Source organism: Tympanuchus pallidicinctus, unplaced genomic scaffold, assembly GCF_026119805.1.
Source record: "Tympanuchus pallidicinctus isolate F22 unplaced genomic scaffold, pur_lepc_1.0 scaffold5, whole genome shotgun sequence".
In the NCBI taxonomy this organism is placed as follows: Eukaryota; Metazoa; Chordata; class Aves; order Galliformes; family Phasianidae; genus Tympanuchus; species Tympanuchus pallidicinctus.
In genome coordinates this window covers 63385047-63406735 of record NW_026294769.1, presented here as the reverse complement: position 1 = coordinate 63406735, position 21689 = coordinate 63385047, and the positions used below count along the sequence as shown (strand labels likewise).

General features: G+C 40.6%; 1 protein-coding gene across 6 annotated transcripts in view; it reads right to left on the bottom strand.

The window, feature by feature from the left end:
* Nucleotides 1-21034, bottom strand: part of COL14A1 (collagen type XIV alpha 1 chain) — a 116078-nt gene extending 95044 nt beyond the window's left edge. For 2 of the 6 annotated variants that reach the window (XM_052703954.1, XM_052703955.1), the window contains exons 1-5: nucleotides 20899-21031; nucleotides 17639-17763; nucleotides 11940-12056; nucleotides 10899-11042; nucleotides 7730-7816 (exon numbers count right to left, since the gene is read on the bottom strand). In XM_052703954.1, coding sequence (XP_052559914.1) covers nucleotides 7730-7816; nucleotides 10899-11042; nucleotides 11940-12056; nucleotides 17639-17729 — 439 coding nt within the window. In that variant the 5' untranslated portion in view covers nucleotides 17730-17763; nucleotides 20899-21031. Of the gene's footprint in view, nucleotides 1-7729; nucleotides 7817-10898; nucleotides 11043-11939; nucleotides 12057-17638; nucleotides 17764-19436; nucleotides 19954-20898 lie in introns of those variants that run through there. The other 4 variants (XM_052703950.1, XM_052703953.1, XM_052703956.1 and 1 more) reach the window with 3 other exon arrangements.
* Between the last annotated feature and the right edge of the window lie 655 nt (nucleotides 21035-21689).

Here is a 21689-nt window from a genome sequence, read left to right as displayed (position 1 = left end):
TCCATAAAAACACTGCCATTGAAAAAAGGAAATCCAAGTTGCAAGTAGTCAGAGGATTCAAAGGTTTAGCTATGTCCACCCCAGAGAAATTCGTAGGATGAACTCTTGGAATAAGCACCGATCATCCAAAACACAATGAGCTAAACTTTCCAAACAATGAGGGAGTTTATTCAAGAGTTTCCTTGGAACAGAGTCCTCCTGGAAGTCATCCAGTAGCTAGCAAGGAATTCCCAATGTGTACAAACCTCTGTATGGTGGTTCAAAGGTTTATAGACTGGCATAGAAACTTGACAAACACTTCAATCAAATTACACCTGGCTTGGATTGGATATCCTAAATTCGTATGCCAAAGATGTATTCAGCTAAGTCCTCCTCATGTCCTGTTTTGAGGCAGATATTTGCATCACCTGAAGTTGAGGAAGAAGTCATCTCTTGCACAGCACGGGTGAAAAACAATCACTACCAAAAAAGAAGCCATGCCTCATTTACATAGAATGGGTGGGGGTCTGCAGATACATCTGCTGGGCAAGTTCTAAATGGATTCCAGAGCAGAAAATCATAGAATGGCCAGGGTCAGAAGGCATCCCAAGGATCATCAAGCTCCAACCCCCCTGCCACAGGCAGGGCCACCAACCTCCACATTTAATACTAGACCAGGCTGACCTTGAACACGTCCAGGGACAGGGCATCCACAAACAATCTGGGCAGCCTGTTCCAGCACCTCACCTCTCTCATAGGAAAGAACTTCCCCCTGATATCCAACCTAAATCTTCCCTCTTTCAACTTAAAACCAGTTCCCCTTGTCCCGCTATTATCTACCCCTTCAAAGTGTTGGCTTACCTCCTCTTTATAGGCTTCCTTTAGAAATTGAAGAAATTTTAGTACTACATCAGGAAATCACTGACACACCTGGATTCAAGTGAGAAGCTTACTGGCAAAGTCAGATGATCAGGTGCTGCTTTCATTAGTGGCAACTGACATAAACGTAACACAGATTCTCCATTAGATAGGAAAAAAAAGGCTCAGAAAGGAGCCAAGTATAAAAGTGAGAGTCCGAAACCAAAATGGATCTATAAAATTTTCCCTAGGGCTGAGCCATTGTAGAGTTGTCAGAAGAGTATGCTGAGGGAAGCATAATTATAAATGCTTGCCAAGGTTTTGTGGTAGTCCAGAATGCTTTAAGTACGTTATAGCATGATTCAAGCACTCCCCAGTCTTCTCAAGGGACACATGGGAATCTGAGGCCACACCACAAAGAAACAGGGATGATAAATTCATTTTTAAGCTGATATTACCTTTAATAGAATAGCATACACTAAAACAGGCAGGTCTTGTACTTACTCCATGGTGCTGCCTAGATATTAGAGTAAGCATTCAAAACAGAAAAATACCACCTCCCAGCATAGCTCTGGGTCTGCTATCTGCTCTAACATAAAGGAGGTCAACATCCACGTGGCACATCAAGGAATAAAAAGCCTCCAAAAAAAATCCTGTTTTTTTCTGTACTGTTCTGATTGTAGCTCGTCAGACATGGTCTAATATTGAATTAATATATTGAGACCTGTAAAGAAAAATCAAACATGAGCTAGCAAATAGGTACTTGCAAAACAGTTTAATCCAGAGTGGGAGATAGCAAAATGAAAAGACAGGAAAGAAATCATCTGCATTAAACAACAAATATAAGAAATACAACTCATAAACAATAGTGTAGTGAAAAAATGCAAGTGCCTTTCCTCCATTTGCTATGGTTGTTCTGGAGTTTTAATTCACTATCATACAGTAAACCCATATTTTCTGCTGTCTTGGTTCAGGCACCCAATCCAGCTTCAGAGGGAGATACATAACGCAGTCGATAAAATACAAGCAAACCTACATTATATTAGGTTATGTGATAAAATGCTTGCCTTTGTGCACAAAGGAGCACAGAGGAACAATGACAGTTGGGAGAACCTGAATAAAACTCTTAAAAAAAAAAAAAAAAAAAAAAAAAAAACAGGATTATTCCCAAGTCCATCAGAAGACATACATTTGCTCAGGGTCCAGGGGTGACATCTGTAATGTTGAGTCAAAGGCAAGATTCCCAGAGCACTTTACAGACTGATAGCGCTACCACTCAGAGGATTAGATTTATTATGAGATGCCCTATCCAGAGTACTGTGTCTAGGTTTGGGGCCCCCAGCACAGGAAAATCGTGGAGCTGTTGGAGAAGGTCCAGAGGAGGGCCATGAAGATGATCAGAGGGCTGGAGCACCTCCTCTACAAAGACAGGCTGAGGGAGCTGGGCTTGTTCAGCATGGAGAAGAGAAGGCTGTGAGGAGACCTCATTGCAGCTTTCCAGCATTTAAAGAGGAATGGAATAAACTTTTTACTTGGGTAGGTAGTGATAGAAGGGGGAATTGTTTTAAGCTCGGAAGACGGAAGGTTTATATTAGATCTCGGGGGAAGTTCTTCACAGAGAGAGCAGTGAAGTGCTGGAACAGGCTGCCCAGAGAAGCTGTGGATGCCCCAACACTGGAGGTGTTCAAGACTAGGTCGGGTGTTGGATGGAGCCCTTGGCAGCTTGGTTTAGTACCAGACCTGGAGGTTGGTGGCCCTACCTGCGGCAGGGGGGTTGGAGATTCATGATCCTTTGGGCCTTTTCCAACCCAAGTCATCCTAACATCCCATACAGGAATGAGGATTGTCTAAGCCTTAGTACGATACGCTTAGTCTAATGAATATCAAGCAAACTAGCTGGAAATAGAGAAAGCAGCTTGGGAGCCAGGTATCAAAGCAATTATTAGCCTGGGCCAAATATCTGTGTCTCTATGAGACAGGTGGAGCAGGCTACAAGAGAGACTAGGACATCTAGGCCTGTAGATTCTGCTGTGAAAGTCAACTGAGAGACCTGTCTGCCTGTGTATTTGTCTGCATGACACAATTAGAGATAAGGGGATCCAAGCATCAGTTACTGAAGGGGTCATTTTTTTCCCCACTTGTTGGCTTTCATCCCAATCCGCTAGAGAGGTGAACAGGAAGAGGCCACTGATGTTTTCGTTGGTGTGTACCCTGAGACTGCTGATCTTTGTGGCCAAACGTGTTTGTGCATTTGAGAACACTTAACTAGGAATACATGCTCAGCCTTGCTGCTGGTTGAATATAGAGGCATGGAGCTATGGCAAACCTGTCTGACTGTACTGAATGACTGTAGTATTTAGTGCAGTCACTAAATAGGACAAAAGAATTCACACTGACAGTGACAGAAAAGTACTTTCCAATAACCTGTACTCTTAGCCTAAGATTGCTGAAACAGACTAACATACAACAAACAGATGACAGAATGCATAGGAAGAACAGAATGGCACTGGGAAATATGCCCACACAAAACAGTCATGATCTCTTTCTTCTGCTTGTTCATAATGCAAAAGCTGAAGTCCCCTCCAGAAAGCACAGTGAAACACTGTCAATACAACCAATTACAGGTTGAACAAAGACATAATTAATGAGTTCTGTAGCGTACAATTCAACAAGTAATTTTTAAAAATATCACAGAAAAGAAACTAAAACCAACATCTGCAGTTATGCTAGCCAGGATGAAATGAGTAAACTAAGAAACACAGCCCACAGAGCAGTATCTCAGAAAGTATTCATTCCTGGAGCTAAGTAAAATACCTCACAACGCTGACTTCACACTATCTAGCAGTACATACTGAAGCAGCTGACATTAATTAAACAGACAAATCAAATCATTAGTCTCTTCTGCTGAACCTCTCTGGATTTCATTCCTACAGTATGCAACACAGTGCATTCGATAGCTACAGGGTGAATGCTAATTACCTACAAAGGTGATAGCAGTACTGGAAGAAGAAAACAAACCCGAGTGTTTTGAAAGAATCACAATTCTGTGATTCTGTGAAAGTCTACTGCACCTCTCATTTCTATCAGCATCTAAAGACCAGCATGATGTTACTGGAAGAGCTATTATAATCCAAGCATCAGATTCATATACCAATATATTTTATGGATTATATGCATTTTGTATTACTTGATTATGTGCACAGCATTGGAAGAAGAAAAATATGAAAAAAACATTCAGGAAAGAGAGGAAGGCAAATTTGTTTTAATGCTTGTAGTTCTGTTTCCTACTATCCAATTAGTTTTGTTGGTTTTTTTTGTTTGTTTTTTAATTATTATTTTAACTGGCAATAAATGGGGTGCTTTTTTTCTCAAGTCAAGTCTAATCTGATTTGCCTGTGATGATCTCTGGCAAACAATCCATGAGCATTCTGTCCTGGTTTCAGCTGGGAAAAAAAAAAAAATAAAAAAATTCAAACAAAGTTGATTTTAGAGTCCAGCTGGGCACTCATCACTGGGTGGTGAGCAATTGCTTATACATCCCTTAATTTTTATACCTCTAATTATCATTACAATAGATTCTTCCTCACACTTCCTTCTCTATTTTATTAAACAGATTTTATATTTTTTTGCCTAGAGAGGTTGTGGATGCCCCATCCCTAGAGGTGTTCAAGTTGGATGGGGTCCTGGGCAGCCTGGTCTAGTATTAAACGGGGAGGTTCATGATCCTTGAGGTCCCTTCCGACCCTGGCCATCCATTGTGAGAAGATACCATCTCCCAAGTTTACTCTGTTGTTCTTTTGGCTTCCCCCCTCAATTCTCTCCCCATCCCACTGGGAGACAGGGAGAAGGGAAGAAATGACCATGTGGTGCTTAGCTACCTGCTTGGTTAAACCACAACACTTCCTCATTTCTGTTCTTCCTATCTTCTCCCACTATCCTCATGGAGAAAGCAACTAAGTAAGAGTTTGGCAGATAGCCTAGGCTAACCTACAACAACTCTCATAGAAAAAAAATCCCCAAATAAAGTTTGCAAGCAAAAAAATAAAATTGGCCCTCTGTGTTTTGTTATTGTCATTAAAATCATTGTCTGAGAACTTTACAGGCATTAACTGAAGCACTTGAAAGGATACAGTCACGTACTTGCCACAGGATGCAGTCAAAAACACTGCGATTCTTCTCTCCCTAAAGGGATGTGACTACAGAATCACTCCTAGTATTTCTTTGAAAAACTACAAAACATCTGAGAAGGCAAAGAACGTATTAATCCCTTTCATTGTGAAGAAAGGAGCTTTGTACATGATAGAATTGGAGAAGTGCCAAGGTACAAGTACTCAAATATCAGTGCATGCTGAAAGAAGGTGAGTCCGTGAACTTTATCTCAACAGAGAGGAAGAAAAAAAGGCTTCTGATGTTACTGAGTGTGCAGCAGTGATTAATCTATCACTAAGCTGAAAACTGACAGGTTCTGAGAAATACAGGAAGAAGATTCAACACTTGAAATTATTTGTACAGAAGAACCAGAGGAGCTTTCTGGAAATCAAACACACTGTTAACATTTGATGTATAAATTAAAAGGTGAATTAATTCAGCATGATGACACTACTGATATACACTGCAGATTTATTTGAGATAAGAGCACAGTACTTTGAGTAGGAAAGAAAGGAATAAATCTTTCCAAACTATCTACACAGTCAGGACATAACACATGGAAAATTTTAACCTGGGATACTAGAGCTGCTGAAATAATTTCTCATGAGCCACACAAACCACTTGACAGAGTTTCTTGAAGAAAGTTATTAGTTAAGCATTTATGAACAACAAGCTTCAATAATTACGTACCCCTGGTGCCCTTCAGAAAAATCAGCATGATACACATGGATCAACAGGTAAGAGCTACCTTAACACACACTAATTATGGACTGCGTTCACACACTTTCTGTACATTTTAACAAGTTTATTGCTATGCATTAATTTTGCCCCAAAACATTGAGTTGGGATTACATGACCTATTAAAATGCAAAACCTGTCCTAACATTCACATCAGAGAATTCTGAGAGACAATTCTTCATATGCAGAAGAATGAATTATGACTTCTGCCTTTGTAAAGCCTGCAAAGATCATCCAGTCTCACCTTTTCAAACCATCCCTCAGTAAGAAGTGGAGCAGATGTTCGCAGAAGGCACCTTCTTACTTCAAAACTTGGCTCTGGTACTTGCAGAAAAGGCTAAATAAGCTTTTGCTACCCTTCCAGCTAAGACAAGAACAGAAGCATTGACCATGTCCCAACAATATCAGTCTGGACAATGGTTGTTTTCAATTTGCTTTGTGGGCAAAGATTGCTCCATTTTCAGGTAATATATCATACTACCCAATTGTTGGAGGCTTTTTTTTTTTGCACTGCTAACTTTTACAGCATCACCAACTTGAACTAAAGATATAACTCAGCCACAGAATGTATCAGAGGTGCTATTAAATGCATCAAATGCAGACATAATATCAAATTGTTATGAAACTAATTAAGCGTCTAATTCTTTAGGTCTATTTAAATGATTAATTCTTTAGGTCACACTCAGACCATTTCCTGTCAAACACCTGCAGAGGATCAAGTTATTCTTCACAGTTTTACCATAATATTTTGCTTTTATTTCTTTCAGAGACACTTCGTGATTTATTTTGTTTTTAATTCAATGATTCAACTTCAGTTGAGGTGGACCAGCCCTCACACATTAAACGAGAAAAAATTTGATACCATTATTCCTCATGCTTCATTTCTGAATTCACTGCTAAGCATTTTTTGCTGACATTGTTGTTTCTGCACAACTTTTTTGCCCGGGCTCTCACTCTATTCTCCCTGAAGTCATTCAGTTGGAATCTCTATCACTTTGGTGAATCATTATGCTGTCCATAAGGAAGAAATATGAACAGCTAGACAGTACGAAAAAAGTACACTGCCTTTGAATATTGCTGTGATTGGGTTTAAACACAAGCAAGGATTCATACGAATCAGCATAATTGGGTTTTGGTGTTGTTGGCAGGTTTTTGGGTTTTTTTTAACCTCTTTTTGGTCAACTTCATTGACTGAGACATTTTGCCTTCCCAGTTTTCTAGTAAAAGATATTACAACAAAAGAACAGCAAGAGCTTCCCACAAGTACTAGATGAAAGTGTATTTTGCTCTGACACAAACTACACTGACACAACCAAATAATTTAAAGCTTTAAATAGAAGTTGCTGCCCATTCTAGATGAGCTTCTCACGATAAGCAATATTACATTTTGCCAGAAGATTAACTCCTCACAACTAGACAAAAGCTTTTTTTCCCCCAAAGTATTTCAAATTCTTTCAAATACAAGACCATCCTTAGGGCAGACATAAAGTTATGATATCACAATTACAGAAGAATATCCATTTAATTTCAGGTAGGAGTTAACATTAGTTAAGTCTGTCTTGCAGGCAAGATGACACGACATCACACACACATAAATGCATTAAAAACAGCTATATGAAAAAAGATCTATTTAAATATATACCCACCCATACAAGTACATGCACACAATTTTATTTCATTTTTTTAACTAGTGCACCCAGTGGGGATGTAAAGGTAGTATGATTTTTTTTTTTTTTAATGCAGGTTCAAAGCCTGCTTTTATGCTACTCATAGTGGCAGTTAGTGCTTACTGCATAAAGTGATAAAACAGAATACAGAACTAGAAGTCATCCCTCTGTTGTAGAAACTCTCCAGTATTCATGGAAATACTGATTTTTTCCCTTCTGCTCAACTCAACTACCCTGGAAACAAGATCTGAAGTAATGATTTAAAGAAAATCTATGCAGTGGCCAAGTTAAACAAAGAAGCTGGTTATTATCAGAATATCACCCAAGTCACATCTGACCTTCTGGAGCTGGTTTACTCGCATTTGTTTTTTCCGGATCCTTCACTTTGGATTTACTTGTTTCTTTTCTTCTCTCTATGTCTTTAACTAGAAAAATAAAGGGAAAAATAAATCAATCAAACCAGAAACAGAGCAATGGAAGCACGTTGTTTTCCTCTTTCAAATAGAGACATTTCACACAATATCTTGCAATATACTTAGGTAATAAGTGACTGTTGCTCTTACTCTCCTTGGGTTTATTACTTCATGATTCTGCCCCCCTCACTCCCTTCTAGAGACATTAAAGTTCTCAAAAGTGATTCCTCTCATTCAAGAGAGTCCAAATACAGTGACATCAGCATCTAAGCCTATAATAAGAGTCAGCACTGGAAATATAACTGCAGAAGTTGGCAAAGCTAGTTGGGCAAACTCCAGTACTGCAAAGTTCTACTGCAGGTCATCCAGCACAAGATCACATAAGCCAGCTATTACATTATCTTCTTTGCAAAAATCAGCTTAAATCCCATACCCAAATCTGTGTTCAGGGCACCAAGTATTCCCACAACAGCAGAGTTTTTTCAAAGCTTACACTTCAATAGTTTCCTGTCTTTCAAGAGCATAGGATACTTCACCCTCTAGGTCTTAGATTTCTCATAAAAGCCTAGCAGAATCTAGCTTGATTAGCTAATCTTTATATTTTATTAATAGCCAGCATCTCCCTACTCCAATGTAGTTTGAAAGATTTTGCAAAAAATCACTGCAAAAGTAATATATTATGGAAAAGAATAATATATATATATATATACGTATACATATATTTATATCAGAGGAATAAATTACATGATTTCCTTTGCATGTTAACTGGTGTCAAAATCCCTGCAATCTACAATGGCCAGGAACATCTCAGGAAAAAAAGAAAAAAAGGTGTGCCATAGAAAGCAAAATTTTACCCCAGTTAAAAACCTTAGTTTACGTAGGCCTGGATTATGACCAACATTCATTCAAGTAGGCACCAAATCTTAGCCTGGATCAGAGTCACTCTGTGCTACGTCCTTCCCAAAACATTGTGAGACTGTGAAAGACTACCTGTTATCTCTAGAAACACACAATACAAAAAGGACAACACAGGCATTCTGTTTTACAGAAGCAAAATCAAAGCCAAATGGATTACACTGATTTAAACCAACTGCATGTGGAGTATCTGAAACAGCATTCTCTCAAGCCTCAATCCAAAATATAATCACAAGACCATCTTAAGTTCTTATGAAGACAATAAGCCATTGTAAAATCTCTCAATAAGAAAATCCTCCCCAGAACTCACAACATCCTCACTCCAGGTACAGAACTAAGGATACTGGCCAAAAATAACTTTTTTTTTTTTATTAACTCCACTCTAATTGAAATAAAAGAGGTAAAATAGCCAGAGAAACACTAAACAAAAAAGACGCTGCTGCTAAGCAAGTAAGAGTGTTCCTTTAAATAATGACTAGGAGCAAACATCACTAAGGAGGTGCTGATGACCCTTCTAATCCTAATGCTGCAGAGGAGTCAGTCCATAGAGAAATGGAACAAGTCTTAAAATTCTCCCATGAGACAAGTCAGTCACATTGTGACAGATTTTTGGTTTGGGGAAAGCCCTTTCATCAAAGTAACAACAATCTGAATGCATAAGAAAGTTATACAAAAAGACATCAGTTTTTTTTTACTTGTTCACACAGGCAATGAACTAACCAACTACATTTTTACAGATGCATCTTAAAAAGAAGAAATCTCCCAGTGATCTTGTATAATAATTCACAAGCAAAAACAGGAAAAAAAATATAAGCATATCTAACTATGTAAAAGGAATACTCTTAACAATAATATTTTATTGTAGCATCAAGAGAAACTCTTCTAACATCAAACAATTCCAGTGCATAAGATACACACTTCCAGTGCACTAAAATCCAGGATATTCTCAAAGTTTTGAATTTGTTTGACCTCTTCTTATCTTTAGAGTCAGCAACCACTTGTCAGAGAAGGGGAAAAACATGGAATACGGGATAAGAGGAAGGAAGTTTTTGTATATCCATCATTCCTGGTTTTATTTATGTAAAGCATCATTCATATGGCCAAACGAAATTCCCATCTTGTTAAGTTTTACGTGTTTTCATTGGCAGCAGAGGAGGAGTACACTAAACAGAACTTAATTCCCACATTGTTAAATCAAGCTGCCAGCTCTGCATTTCCTGAGGAACAGAGCTAGTTTAAAATAGAACCACACCTATATTATAGAAGCTGGTATAGCTTTCTGTGGGTTTAATGCTGAAGTAATCTGTGGTTTTGTGGGTTTCCTAAGTGGGATGGGATTATTTAAAATAATAAATACACAGTAGCCATGATAAAAAGCTAAAAAACTCTTACACACAGCACATCAAGCAGTCAGCACATATTGCCTCATGTTCATTCTAAGAGTAAAGTGATTGAGCATTCAGAACAAGCAGCATCCCCCACAAACTGTTATTAAGATACTTAGCATCAAGGGAATTAATTCAGCATGATTTCAACTATACCTCCAAACTGATACATTTTTCTCTTCATTGACCAAACTGGCAGTGCTACTTAAGATGCAAATGAAGAACAAATCAGGGTTTTGTTTGAATTTCTTATAATGCTACATTTTCACTTTATTAGAAATATTAACAACATGAATAAGTCAGATAAGAGCCTTCAGCTTACTTTGTAAACATATTTGACAGTTTAACACCAGTAAGAATCACAGTGTAAGTTCCACACTATCATAGAACAAATAACTATTTGTCAGTTGGTACAGCTACACAAATGTTTAATAAAAACATTTGGAAGCAGGGAGGAAAACTTTCTGTTATATCAGATTACCATACTTCCCTTCTCGTTTCTACTCACTGAAGATTTTCTTCCAAAAGACATTGGCTAATTTCATAAAGGAATGGCAAAGATAGGCATTCCAAACCAAAAGAAACAAAGCCCAAAGCAAGAAACTCCTGTGCAATTGCCTTAATTCAGGCCTCCAAATGTAGCTGTATCAGATAAAGTCTGTGGTTCCAAATAGCCTTCTACCAACAGAAGAAACTGTATTTCCCTTACTGCTTTCAGTATCAGTTTGTTACAGCTTCATAAGTTATGCTGAATGGTTGATCAACTCTGCATGTCAGGTATAAAAGATACATACTTCTGAACTGGCCTTGGGCTGGCTTACTCTCCTTGTCATCACTGAAGGCAATGATCTGAAGGGCATAGTTTTGGTCTGGAATTAGACCCTGAATAATTGCTTTGGTTGCAGTGTTTTGAAGAATTAGTTGATTGGTTTTTCCACCTGTAACAGAAAAGATCAAAAATAAGCAAAGATGTAATTACTTTTTTGTAGAAAGGTAAAATACAGTGAGTTAAAACCACCTCAAACTCTCCTAAGATGCAAGTGTACTTTATTGTCCACTTTTGGAACTATACGGAGTAGACTAGGTCAGACAACATCACCAAAAAGCAAGCAGTCAAACACCCTGATCAGAAAGAAACCAAGTTTTTAGATACAATCAATCCAATCAGCCCTTGCATCTGTATCTAGGTCTCACAGAATAGCCAACATATTGCTTTTAAAAGTTGTGCCAGATGAGTATTGGGCAATGAGACACTTTATTAAAAGTGAAAAATCAAATAATCAGCTCAGATAAAAATACATAAATACATACGTATTTTAGCTAAATGTGAATATAGACAGAAGTAGTACCTCCATAAGATAGCCTTATATAGCCACTTCATCTTCTGTTTTTAAAAATGCTTTTGAATGAAAGAATGATTGTATGCTCATGTTTGTTCTAAAATCTTGCTCTGAGAAGTTCACCATGGGAGAAGGCCCACGGAGATCCATCTCAAAGCTCTGACTGAAACAGCATTCCTGCGCTCTCCCTCAAGCACTTCCTATAGTCTTCCTTACACCACACTGGAAGAAAGGTAAAGACAGATGAGCAGTGACAATCCCAAGGACTACACATGAAGTAGAGCTACCATCAGTTCCCATATTCTGTGCCTAGGACTACCCAGTGCTTCAATAAATTTCACTCTTCTGTTGCATGGCCAATACTCTTACCCACAGTTTGCTCACAATTCCTTATTCCTAAAAATTGACATCAGCCTCAGAAAAGCTGCCTAACCTTAGGTCCAGATGCCAACAGTAATTTCACCTTACAAGAGAATATACAGATTTTCATTTTACCTGAACTTGGAGTGACAAGCAGCTTATATCCACTGAATTGCCCTTTGGGGGCTTTCCAAGAGATCTGTACACTGTCAGGATTGACTACATTATACCTTAGCCTTGTTGGTGGGGACACTGCAAGTGGGGAAAGAAAACAACATTTAAATTCAAATAAAGGAAATCATCAATTTTAAACATTAAAACAAACATGTAGGAGGACAACACAAAATTTTAACACAGGATGCAAGTTATTCCAAATGTCACGTATCAGTTTATTAGTTTGTAAAACGACGTCCCCAGGTGCACTACTTCCCTCAGACATACCTTTTATTTAACTGTTTACAAAAACAAGCTAACAACTTAGCAGAAGACAGGAAAACAAACAGTGTTAGATGTTAAGACTCTACTTTAGCAGGCAAAGCTGGTAATACAAATGCTCTTTGTTAATACAACGGAATTCAAATTGCTCTCCCTGCTTATGCTGACAGTGTGTGTTACATAGACAGCCTCTTTCACTTCACATCATTGTGGCTTTTGCCCCACATCTGAAGTCACTCAGGGCCAAATTTTCAAAGCCTTGAGAAGGTACTGTAACCAAGAGGAAAGACAGGGATGCACAAGGCAGAAGGAGCATCAGCTGCCCAATTAAAACACTTAGCCACAGGGACAAACATTTGCCCAGTTGCAAACACTGCTTTGGTCTCATCACCAGAGGACATGCACAGGATAGAAAAGATTTAGGCAGGGGGTAATTTGGAAACGGTAAACAAAATCTGGCCTTCCTTTATCTTGTGCCATCACATGGGTTTCAATCAGAAGGAGCAGGTGAAATGAATAAGAGCATGAAAGACATGACATTTCAGTGAAGTAACACACAGAGGAACAAATAGAAAATCCAACCTAGACTGTTAAGCAATATCAGCAGTACGGTGCACGTGTACATTAACTGGCCCCTCGCAGCGAGCATCCTTCTACTTTGGCAAGCACCATTGTTAGACAATACCCTACAGAGTATTTCTCTTCTACTCCAGGGAGTCACATCCCCCTTTCACAGCAGACAACTAATGCACAGCTGCTAGTGGTGCAGCCTGTGATATTCACGGCTGCCAATAAGGGAGAATCTTTATACATTTGAATAGGTTTGGGCTCATACAGAACTAACTGATCTAAAATGAAAGGGGAAGCCATCTGGAGGCTGAGCAATAAGAAGAGTTAGAAAAGCTTAAGTCCTTCACAGACATTACCCCTCCTTTTCCTACTACCTCCACAGCCCACAGAACATTTTCCTTTACTTTTCAGTCTCTTTAAGCATGCCTCTTGTCACTACCATCCTTAGTAGGTTTCTGTTGGCACATCTAAAACAGAAGGAAAATTATCTGCAAGAGTTGGGAGAAGTGCCAGTTTCTTTGCCCTAGAGCCTAATAGAGCTCGCGACTGACCGGGCCCACGGCCATGTTTTTTTGGTCCACTACACATAATATGCCAATAGTTCTTACAATATTTTTGAGATTTAAGGACTACAGCATATGGAGCATCTGAGTCTACAAGGCAGAACGTGCTATCCAGGAGTCTCTGGCCTCTCCATTTAACCTGCTGCAGTCAATGCAAGTCTGGCAACAGCAGCAGCCAAAGACCTGTCCTCAATTGATTACTTTTTCCTACTCATTTCTTTTTCCAAGATCATGCAGAAGAAAGGAGAAGGAAAGAGAAAAGCTGTAGTGTTTTTGACATCTGAAGTGGCGGATTTTTAAATGTCATCTAACAAAAAATATTTTGTGTCCTAGAAGTCTGGAGCTTTAGCACAAGATATTTATTCCTTGTATCCAGCCCACCAATTCGTAAGGGACAGCTTTGTTCTATTCCTCTTTGCATTGAGGGATTTCAAAACAGAACACAGAAAAAGTGAGTACATAACATCAAGAGCAGCTTAGTAACACCTCAGTACTCCCAAAGATTTGAAAGAACAAACTCAAGAGAGAGGCAAGAGGACAGAAGCAGCAGGTAGCGCATCAATTCCATATATGCAAAACTGTTCTGATTTGCAGCATCAGGCACACACCCAAACAGTGCATTCCCTTATTTGCTGGGCACAATCTTGTCAGACTGGCCTTCAAACTGCCTGCCACCTCCCAGGGGTTTAGAAGAAAGACTGCAAGTAGGAGCATGTGCGAGAATCATTGTGAATGCAGTATCAGTTCTTTGAAAATTTGGCCCCAGTACTGCAAAAATATTTTGGTGGGCAGGCTTCTGCAAGAACATTCAGCATGCTATAATTGTAGTACAATGACAGAGACTATGGCAAAAAGTTTTGAAAGCCAAGCAGACTGCAGTTATGGATTACAGCTTTTAATTCATTCTCAAGACTCATTCCATCTTCTGAACTATACATAAGTCATACTGAATTGGTGCTGAATGAACAAGAGTGACAAACCATACCTAGAAATTTGGAAAATATGCAATTCCTTTCATATTTATTTTGTCTGAGAAAAGAATCAAATAAACTTCTTACATTTGCATACTGTCTGCATTTGTTTCACTAGGATTACGTGGTAAATTTGTATGGGGTTTACGAGGCAGAGTTGAGAGCAATCATAACCAAAAAACACATACTGACAAAGAAAACCAAACCTCTCATCTTTGGATTTCAGGTTTTTATCTTTATTTTTTCCTCTGCCATCTTCCTCCTTCCCCTGTCATTCCATTCTGCTTTCAACTTAAGCGATGAAAGCACTTTCTAACAAAGAAGCATAGTCCTGGCCTAATTGCTATTAGCCATCACCAAACCCAGTATATTTTGGGAGCCCCTAAAAACCAATCACAGATCTTACAAGGAAAGAAGGACACAATCACCAGAGGCTTTTCTGTTTACTACGGAGTTATAATGTGAAAGACTAGAAAAGTTGTGCCACAATAGTCTTTACATAACTAGTCAATTTTCAGTGGGTATTTTTTTATATCAAAGATGGCACTGCAGAGGAATAGGTATTCCCATACAGCAATGAACCATAAGGAAAAAAAGAATTTTTCACCAAACTGAAACAAATTCAGCTGTGTCGTAGCTGTGCAAAGACTAATGTTCTGGCACAGAGAAGTACATACAGCTAAGGAAGTTAAAAATCTAACACTGGAACAGACAACGAAATATTGATGGGAATTACTACACATTCACCAACCTGAAGAGGATATCTTTATTTCTTTGGACCTTTATTGTCTGTGGAACAAAATCTCACTTCTTGCAGAGAGGGAAAAAAAATTAATCCAAGCTGAGTCAGTTAACTGATAAAAATCAGTAGCTAGAGCTTGTTAAGAGGCTTTACAGGAATGCAAAAGTGAATGGCCGTCAGCAACATTAGAGCAGTCACCCAAGAGAAAACTAAAGACAAGTTCAAGGCTTCGGTTTATGGAACCAGATAGATTAGGGCTTCAAATGCATTATTCTTATGGACAACTCAGGAAAGAGAGTTCTGAACTGTTCAGCAATTTAATGGAAATGAAAAATACCATGAACTGCATATCTGCAGCTGTCTCAGGGACATTCAATACTCTAAAACTAGATGTTAACTATACCTTGCAGCTTCCAATGTATTTTCATCTGAAGAACTGAACCGAACAAGTTAATATGCATTGCATTTACATTAGTAACACATGGAAATTATTGCAAAGCAGACAAGTTTCCATCTTTAAATAAAGAAGGAAAATACCTAAAGAAAGTTACTTTATGAATAAATGGAAAATTCTGAAGCTTTCTCCTGCTTATAACTTTTTTTTCACTGTGTACTACATAAAAAATTAAGTACATGAAAAATGGAATTTTTGTGGCTGTTGTTCATCTGACATTATGCTGAAGAAAGAAACGGCAGTGATGAAAGAACAACCGTTGTTGAAGAAAACCGAATATGATAGTATATATGGCATTCAAACAATAAATGAGAAAACCATGTAGCTCGGTATAGATAACTCCTCAGCTGAAGGAATAAGCTGAAAGAACAAGCTGCAGCTTCAGGTATGTTCACTTGCGAGTCCCAAACATTTTGTCCTTTCCAAGAAGTCACCAAGTTACACATCTTTGACAGAGCATCTTTGCCAAAGGAAGGAAACACAAGCTGGGACTAATACCAGCTCTTCCTATACCTTGGCAGAGTGTGCAGTTTCTTAAATCAGACAAGCATAAAGTATGTGATGCATTAAATTGTAAATAGTTGGCCAGAGCTATTGTAAGGAGTGGCAACCTTAAGAAAAGATATTTGAGAAACATCTTACTAACTTCACTGTAAGAGACATTTTTATTCTGTGAAAATGGATTAGAGATTTCATATCACCTCATTCAACACCACCACAGTCATTCTGGGCCAAAGCAATACTCCACTTAGCTTAGTATGTAACTGCTGACAGCATTCAGTAGTTGATGCTTGCTGAAAGAATATAAGAACAAGGGAAGTATTGTTCTTTACTCAGCAAGTACATCAACTCTGGCTTCTGCTGGTGTGGTGACTGCGGAAAAAAACCTCTCTGACCATCATCTCATTGGACTGATTAAACCAAAGCTTGGAAAGAAAGCAGGGGGAAGAACTTGGCTTCTCAAGTTCAAGGAATTACATACAACTGTATGGAGATGAACTGCAGTCCTGTTTTACAAATCTTCACCGTATGTATCAGGACTGAAATTCAGAGACAGGAGAATACTGACCATATGCTTTGTTTTACTGGCTCATCAACTCAAAAACATTCTGGGCTTTATTTCTGACCAGACCTGTTGCACTGAGCATTGGGAAAGCATATTTCTTCATTCAGTTCACATCACCACTTCAATATTACTGCTAACACGTGTCCCTAAGTTCTGGGAGAAGCTTGTAAAACACTCACAGATGCCCAAATATGTACGTCAGTATGCTTCTCCAGTGCCCGAGTGCCACGCAGATTGGACAACATAGCTATGTGCTTTAATCAGAAGTCAGAAAGCTTCAGGTTGCCACCAGTTGGAGTGTGTTCATGAATAATGCATTACACAGTAGCCCTAGAAGAGCCCCAGGATCAAATTCTGCTCCCACTTATGCCTCAGCAGCCTCAATCAAAGCGATTACATAATTTTGAGAGAAAGTAATTTCTTGAGAAATCATAGAAACTCATTGGTATTATTCCTCCCTCCTTCCTCATGAAATATGTTAAGTTCTCCTGGATATCAAACCACTATCCATCTGACCTAACAAATACATAAGACTGAAACTCTCAGCAGCATTTTTTTTTACTATTCATAAGGGAGATTTAAGAAAAACCTGCAGTATCAGTACTGTGTGATACTGTGTGTGTTACTTCAGTTATTGTTCCAACAAAGACAAAAAGTAAATTCTGTGCGTTTAACATCAGTGCCAGTCCTTCAAGCTTTCTTGATCACATAGAGGGCAGTCACAGCAATTTCAGAGAAGTAGTTTCAAAATAAGTTATACAGAACACTTTCTTTCTTTACTCTTATTTACAAGAGACACCCAAGCCTGCAAACAGAATGGTTTATGATATTTCAGATACACAATTCAAGAAGAACACACAAATGCACAGATCTTCTCTTCCCAAGATCAACAGCAAAACTCCTGTTTTGTTTCAGTAATATTAGATCAGCATCCCAACAGAAGAGAGCAACACTTACATTTGGAACAAAGAAGTCTATTTCTGCACATCAGAGTTATCTAGTAAAAAGCTCCATCTTTTTATTTATCGCTTACCTTGGCCCTGGGCGTCACTGACAGAGTAAGCTGCAACAGCTAAAAAAGCCAAGAGGAAGCAGCTCTGTACCTCATTCCAACACAGCATCATTTCCCACTTGATGTATACAGTATCAGCGGGTCTGAGAACACAGAAGAGAAACACTTAATGAACTTGTAAATCTAAGGTATACACTTCAATGGAAAGTGCAGGCAAAAACTGATTCCATTAAACAAAAAAACACAGTACAGCTAGGAGTTTGTTATAGATATCAGTGAAGCAAAGATTACATCCTGAGAACAACTACTAACCAAATTGTTTCACTTAAGACAGAGGAGTACATTTTGAGTGCCAGACAGTCCTAAAAATTGGTTCCATGCAAAGAGAAAATATTCTCTGCAAGGCTTGTTAGTATTGGAAGTAGTGCTCGCTATGTATGCATATCAAGGCAAAATGGGCATCTTTACACAATTAAGTGTTGCAAGCCCCTTAACAAGATACCTATGGTAGAGAATTCTCAATCTCTAGATTAAGCAGCACTTAAAAAGACTACCATAAAATACCAAAAGTGTATATAATATCCCCAGTAATTTACGTAATTTACGTAATTTACTGGTCAGTTCAACCAAGCAATTTTATACATCAGCTGTAAAAAGAGCAGAATTTTGTTCTGATGAAGCAAGTTCTCTTTTCATTGTGACTAGAGCCTACCCTGTTTATCCTACTTTTATCTTATTCAGCACTCTCTGTTGTACTATCTAGCACTTGCAGGGACTAAAGCAGACACTATCCAGAAGGCATGCAGGGTATCAGCTGAGTAAGTACTAACTCTATGTGTAGGCAATGCCGTGGTCAAAATTATTTACTCTAACTCAATCCATTACAAACATCAACTTTCGGTACTTTCCTGCTGAATTACTCAACATAAAGATGTACCTCTGAAGATTCATGAACACTTAAAAACATGATATTATGAACATTTATCTACCATTCAAGTAGTTTTAGTCAAGTTTCTTAAAAATTTTTGCTGCCCTCTCCTGTTAGTATTTTACTGGAAAATTAAACTAAGCTTAGTAACATAATCCTGCTGCTGTCAAAGACTCAGCATTTGAAAGTTTACTTTGGTAAACTTTGGTTTACAAGTTTTTGTTTTGCAAGTCTCTCCATTTTACTTCCCATGTCACTTTCTCTAATATCCTCAAAATAACATCATTTAATTTACCTTCCCTATTTTCGTTGTCTTCTAAGGAAGGTATAATACAAGTTGTCCAACCACTACCTAAGAATACAAGAGGCAAACTGATGTACCTCAGCCAACAGATGACAGACACGTATGTCCTTCTCTCTCCAAACATTTACAATTCACATTAGTTATCCATGCACTTGGTAGGTCTAATGTCACATCGGTATAGCACCTAGAAATTTACAGGCTGCTTGATTATCTGAAGTTCTAACCCCAAAGGAGTTTAACTAAGTTTTAGCCAAATTGCCAACAAGATCCACACTACTCGGACCCATGTTTTGAATCTCACACCAAATAGCAGAGGTTGGAAAAGACCACTAGGATCATCTAGTGCAACCATCCACTCATCACCACCACACCCAATAGTGTCCCTCATTGCCACAACCCCCCCAGGGGGACAGAAACTCCACCACCACCTCAAGAAGCCAAGCAAGGTGCCCATGTTTCCTATACACAAATCCAAGGACTGGAGCGAGATGAGTCAGCAGTCAGCTTATTGACAGGCAATAAGAAAAAGGAAGAGAAAATCTGCATGCCTTGTGCAACTTACACTGAATACTGAGGCTTCTCCTCACCTTAGAAATACATTTAACACATAAATGTTCACTCTTCAAAGGACAGCTTGCAGCTCGTTCTTTGGTGCAGCCACCACTACACATGGATTTCTTCCCATGTAATAACCCAGATATTGAAATATTCACACACAGTTGTGGTTCAGTTCCTCATTTGCTAGATTTTATATTAAACCTCCTCTCAAATAACAGCTATAAGTACTGACTGACTTGTAATTCCTCCCTCCTGCACTTTCTAGGAGAAAAGCCATTGCATAGAGGAGGTAAGATTTACAGACACAAGCACAACTGGTGCTGGAGTAAACACAACCAAGGCACGAGTTGACTTCTGTACTGGAGAAGGAGTGGCCCACAATGGCAGACACGAGTATGCAGCCACCTCGTGGCTGGCATCACCTGGGAACGAGAAGAAACAGCCTCCAGCTTTTTTTACATTTCTCCTTTTGTTAACTATTCGGTAACAGAATTATCTGACTGAATAGCTCTGGCAGCAGAGACCAAACTCCAGCCCCCATGGCAAGCCAAGATCCCTGCCCCGAGCACTGCTGCTCCCACGCTCCGTGCTGCGGGCTGCCCGGGCCGTACTCGCCTCGCAACGGGGCACCTTCTCTCGGCGGTACGTGGTGGCTTTGAGGCCTCTCAGTCCGAGAGAAACCTGATGTACGTCCACGTGCCGTAGGCAAGACCTGCCAGAGGAGTGCCGTGTTTCCGGCTGCTACTTAAATACGGCCAAGGAAAAGGGACCGAGCCACCAGGGTTACATCGCGGTAGCTTCTCACAGAGCAGCCCGACCCAGCACCCAGCCGCGGCCTGGGAACGGCAACAGACTCCGTGGGTCGACGTCCCGAAGGCGAACGGAGCAGCGTGACCCGCTCCAGCGCTCCGCCGCGCTAAGGGAGCCGCAGCCCCACCGCCATGGCGGCCGCCCCCGCTCGAGCAGGGCGGGAAGGCGGCGGGGGGCTCGGCAGGGCGCCACAACCCGGCTCCAGCAGCCCCAAGGGCGGCTACGTCCCGCTCGCCTCCCGCAGCCCTCGCGGCACGGCTCGACGCCATCCACCTGCAGCCCCACCCTCGCCGCCTCTCGACTCTCTTCGGGGCGCTCTCCGCTATCAGCTCCTGCGAGCACCCCGTCTGAAAGCGCCTTCCAACTCGCACGACAGCGGGGCAGCGCGTTCCCTCCACCGAGCTGAGGCTCGGGATCCCGTCGGAGCCAGCGGGAATCCCCTCCGCGCGTGCCCGGGCAGCGCGCTCACACCCACGGCAGCCGCTGGGGAAGCGATGCGCCCGAGCGCGCTCCGCAGCAGCAGCGGGAAGGAGGGAGGCTGCTCCGGGCGGGGGGAGAAATCTCTGTCCTCTCTTCGCCCCGTCCCTCGCAGGTGCCCGTACAGCGCTCCCGTTCGCAGCCCGCCCCTGCCCGCCTCACCCCGGCCCCCGAGGCACAGACGCGGAGTTCGCACCGACCTTGGGCGGGCAGCAGCGGGTGAGTCGGGGCCGGGGGTGCTGCCGCTCGCTCCCCTCCCTCCGACTGCTCTTCCCCTCACAGCGCCGCGTCCGATAAGTCGAGAGGGACGGGAGAGGAGGCGGGCAGTTATAGAGCAGAAGGTGGAAAGAAGGGGGGAAAGAGGCGCGCGGAGCCTGGAGGCCAGCGCCCGCCCCCGCTCCGGTCCCGGCGGTCCTCAGGTGCGCAGGTGCTGGGCCGCTGCTCTCAGCTCTTCTCAGCTCTTCTCAGCTCTTCTCAGCTCTTCTCAGCTCCTTCCCCTCTTTCCTGAGTCGCTCGTTCACTCCGTTGTGAATGATTTAAAATGATTTAAAAGGTGCCTGCTTCACGGTGCTGTGAGGAATGTATTTCCCCAGTGCTGCTCGTTGTGATGTGCCGATCAGTGATTCATCGGGGAAATATTTATATAAAAGTGTTCCAGTGCTTGTCTGGCTTCGTTATAAACCTTGATTAAAAGCGGTGTAGTACATAAGCACGTTTTTACTCTCTATATGGACACAGTGAAGGGAAAGTGGAATTGCAGAACCTGTATTCGGGCAAAACTGGCTTACCTACAGTACGCCCTGCTGAGTTTACAACTGAGGTACTACTCATGGGGTCTTTAAGTCCCAAGAATGTAAGAGGTAAGGGGAAATATTCATTTCAGTTTGCCTTGTCTTCCTTGTGAAGTTACAAATGGAATTGTGGAAGAATTGCAGTTAAGAACTGAAAGGAAAGGGATGTGCACGCTTTGTGAACGCAGCAAAGTAGGACTGCTG